The 2,930-nt window shown below is 50.2% G+C and overlaps 1 protein-coding gene across 1 annotated transcript in view; it reads right to left on the bottom strand.

Moving 5' to 3' along the window:
* THEGL (theg spermatid protein-like) overlaps positions 1–2,078 on the bottom strand; it is a gene marked incomplete at its 5' end in the record, with an annotated part of 4,551 nt that extends 2,473 nt beyond the window's left edge. The window contains 3 exons of the mRNA XM_010296064.1: positions 202–322; positions 633–724; positions 1,928–2,078. Of these exons, the coding sequence (XP_010294366.1) occupies positions 202–322; positions 633–724; positions 1,928–2,078 (364 nt within the window). The remainder of the gene's footprint in view (positions 1–201; positions 323–632; positions 725–1,927) is intronic.
* Positions 2,079–2,930: the final 852 nt, after the last annotated feature.

Here is a 2,930-nt window from a genome sequence, read left to right as displayed (position 1 = left end):
CAGCAGGAAGATTTTCAAAGACAGCACCTCAGTCTGAAAAGGCAGTTTCTCTCAGTATCTCAAACCCCAGCAGAACCAGAGAGCTTCTTGCCTCCATAGCACACACTGCGCACATCCAAGGGCAGGACACAGGGCTGAAAAAGCTCAGGACAGTTTGTTGCAGCACTGTCCCCTCCAAATCTCACTCAGCCACCTCCTCACCTCTCTGGCCAGCAGAAACTCTGGGTGCAGCACCTTTGGCCGTGCAAGCTCCAGGATCCGCGGGGAGGCCTTATAGCTCAGCGCAGCTGGTGACACGGGCCACTCGGGGGACTGGCGAGGTCTGGAAGCAGAGCGTCATGGCGCCGCCACTTACAGATATTCCCCCACACTGCTTAAACATCCCAGTTGCAGCCTGGTGTAAGCCTCATGCTTGCTGCAGCAGAAGGCAGCTTTGTCTTGCGGCCATTTCCAGCGTAGAACCCACTCATGCCATGAGTCCAGAGGTCCTAATCCCAGCAGAGTCCCTGCTCTGCACTTTGCCCTCTGTTGTACCCATCCTCTGTTCCTGTATTTACTACTTTGAAGCTGCACTGATGCTACAAGACCCAAGGGCCTACCTATAGGACCCCACAGGCTTTCTGGACTCTCACCTTTGCTGCAGGTAAGCAGCCAGGTATTTTTTAGGTTCAGACAACTTCAGCAGCCGATCAGAAGGGAAGCCAAAATCCACTAGCAGGGGACGCTCCCAGATTGTTGATTCCCGTCCGCAGCTGTACAAGAAGAGGGATCTTGAGGAACAGAACAGAAATGTTAGTAAAAGGCAACTGATGGAGAACATGATCCTGGCAGATGGTATCCTAAGTCTGGTGAAACACACATGCCTGCTGCATCTACAAAAGTTAGCACCGGTTCACATGGAAAAGCCATGAACCAATGGGCATTTGCACTTGAGATTTCCTGACTTTAAAGGTAAATGTTGTTTGTGTATGCAGAGTCCTCTTTTAAGCACCCTCAGTGCATTGCTCTCAAAGTCTCGGCCTTTCCCTGGACCATTTCAAGAAGCCACTCCACAATGCAAACCTTGCAGCATCTCTGTTGTTCAGCTCTGCCAATTTAGAAACCTCTTTGTTTCAATGGCTTAATAGCACCTTGTGCTCTTGCAGCTCCTTTCATCTTGGGATCTCCCCAGGCTTGCCTGGTGCATGCTCATCCAGCTTTCCATCAGCCACAGCTGTTGGCAGCTGCCTGTCATCACCAGGAAGGTGGTGAGGAGAGGTGAGTAGAAAGGCAGGAAGGGCTGTCAGACACCATTAGTCAGAGGCAGAAGCTCTCAGGCGGATGAGAGCCCCTGAACTGATGACAGTGACAGAGAGAGAGAAAACTCAGACACACGTGTCTTGACATCCCTCCAGGTAGAGGAAAGCCAGGCGTGCAGCACAGTCTCATCTTAGTGCTAGGACTTCTTACAGACTAGCAACCACCATCCTGTCTCCAAAAGAGCTTCATCCCTTCCAACAGAGCTACAGATGAGTTCCTTCAAGTAATGCATCATCTCACAGCCCCAATGAAGTTTACTTTTTTTTTTATATCATTTTTCACTCCGATTCCCAAACATGGACTGCTTTCACTGGTTACTCACCATGCAGTGACAGCAGAGGTTTAACTCAAGGCAAGAGGCCTGGATTCCCTCCAGCCAGCAGGACACTGCAAGATTTCTCTGTTCATAGCACTTCCTAACCTCTATTCTCAAGATTTAGGCCAGGCTCCAAGAGGATGCAGGAGGTCACTAATTGTGTCCTTGTGCCTGGCTGGGCTGCATCAGCCCCAATACAGACAGGGAACACTCTAGGGACAGACAGTCCTTCTGTACACACAGGTGTGACACATATATATTTCCATCAAGGCATGCATTCTAATATCCAATCTAAACCTCCCCTGGCTCAACTTGAGGCCATTTCCTCTTAATCACTGACCTGCATTGGTGCTTGCCAAAATCTTGTTTGGGCTTGGCCAGTGCCACTGTTCTTGGTGATGGTTGAGTTGTCACAGCACCCCGCGACAGGGTCCAGATCATCTCTTGGTTTCCCCACACCAGCCTAGCGAGAACAGCAAGGGTGTAAAATTTTAGAAACACGCACAAGTGTGATATGTGCTTGCCAGGGCTATCCTTTCCCACCTCGGATGAGACACACACACGCACAGTCCCTATGGCTCCCCACAGCTGTACAGCACTGCTGCCATCCCCTGAGCGCTCACCTTCTACGGCACTGAATTTCCTAACACTGTCCAGGTGGTTGTTGTCAACTCAAAAAGAAAAGAGCCTTCAAGTGATGGGTCTGGTTTTACAGTTACCAGGGATGTGCAGAAAGGGTCGTTTCATTACACCTCTGAAACCCCTGGGGGAGTTTCATGATTGCATTTTTCTTGCCTCACCACTACCACCTAACTATACCACAGGTATGACAGTAAAAATAATGATAATGTTACGGTCAGGGTGTGCCATGGAAAGTGGGTGAGGTTTTGCAGCACGTTAGTGGTTACTCTCCTGTGCCCAGGGCAAATTTGGAGTTGCTCATTGAGACAGAGGCCACGGTGGGAGAGGGTACCAGGGTAGTCAGGACAGGGAACAGGGCGATGGGTTTGTGGAGCCTTTTTCAAGCACAGTGACACCCATCCAGACAGTGGAGATGAGACGTTATTAAGAAATTGCTGCCCCGGCTTGTCAAGACATCACTTGACCCCGTAACGCAGACAGCAACTCTGTTCCTAAAGCTTAACTGTGTTCTCCAGGATACAGCAGCCTGTGGTGCCAATGAGGTCTGGTCCCCTCGCATCACAGCACCATCCTACCCTGCAACATCTCAGTGGGGCAGCAAAGGCAAGACTCATGTCATGCCCAGTTTTTGGATTGAAAATGAGAAAGAACAAATTGAAGAGAGTCCCTCATG

Source organism: Phaethon lepturus, unplaced genomic scaffold, assembly GCF_000687285.1.
Source record: "Phaethon lepturus isolate BGI_N335 unplaced genomic scaffold, ASM68728v1 scaffold23290, whole genome shotgun sequence".
Taxonomy (NCBI): Eukaryota; Metazoa; Chordata; class Aves; order Phaethontiformes; family Phaethontidae; genus Phaethon; species Phaethon lepturus.
Note: the sequence above shows the minus strand (reverse complement) of the source record. Positions and strands in the feature narration are given on the sequence as shown.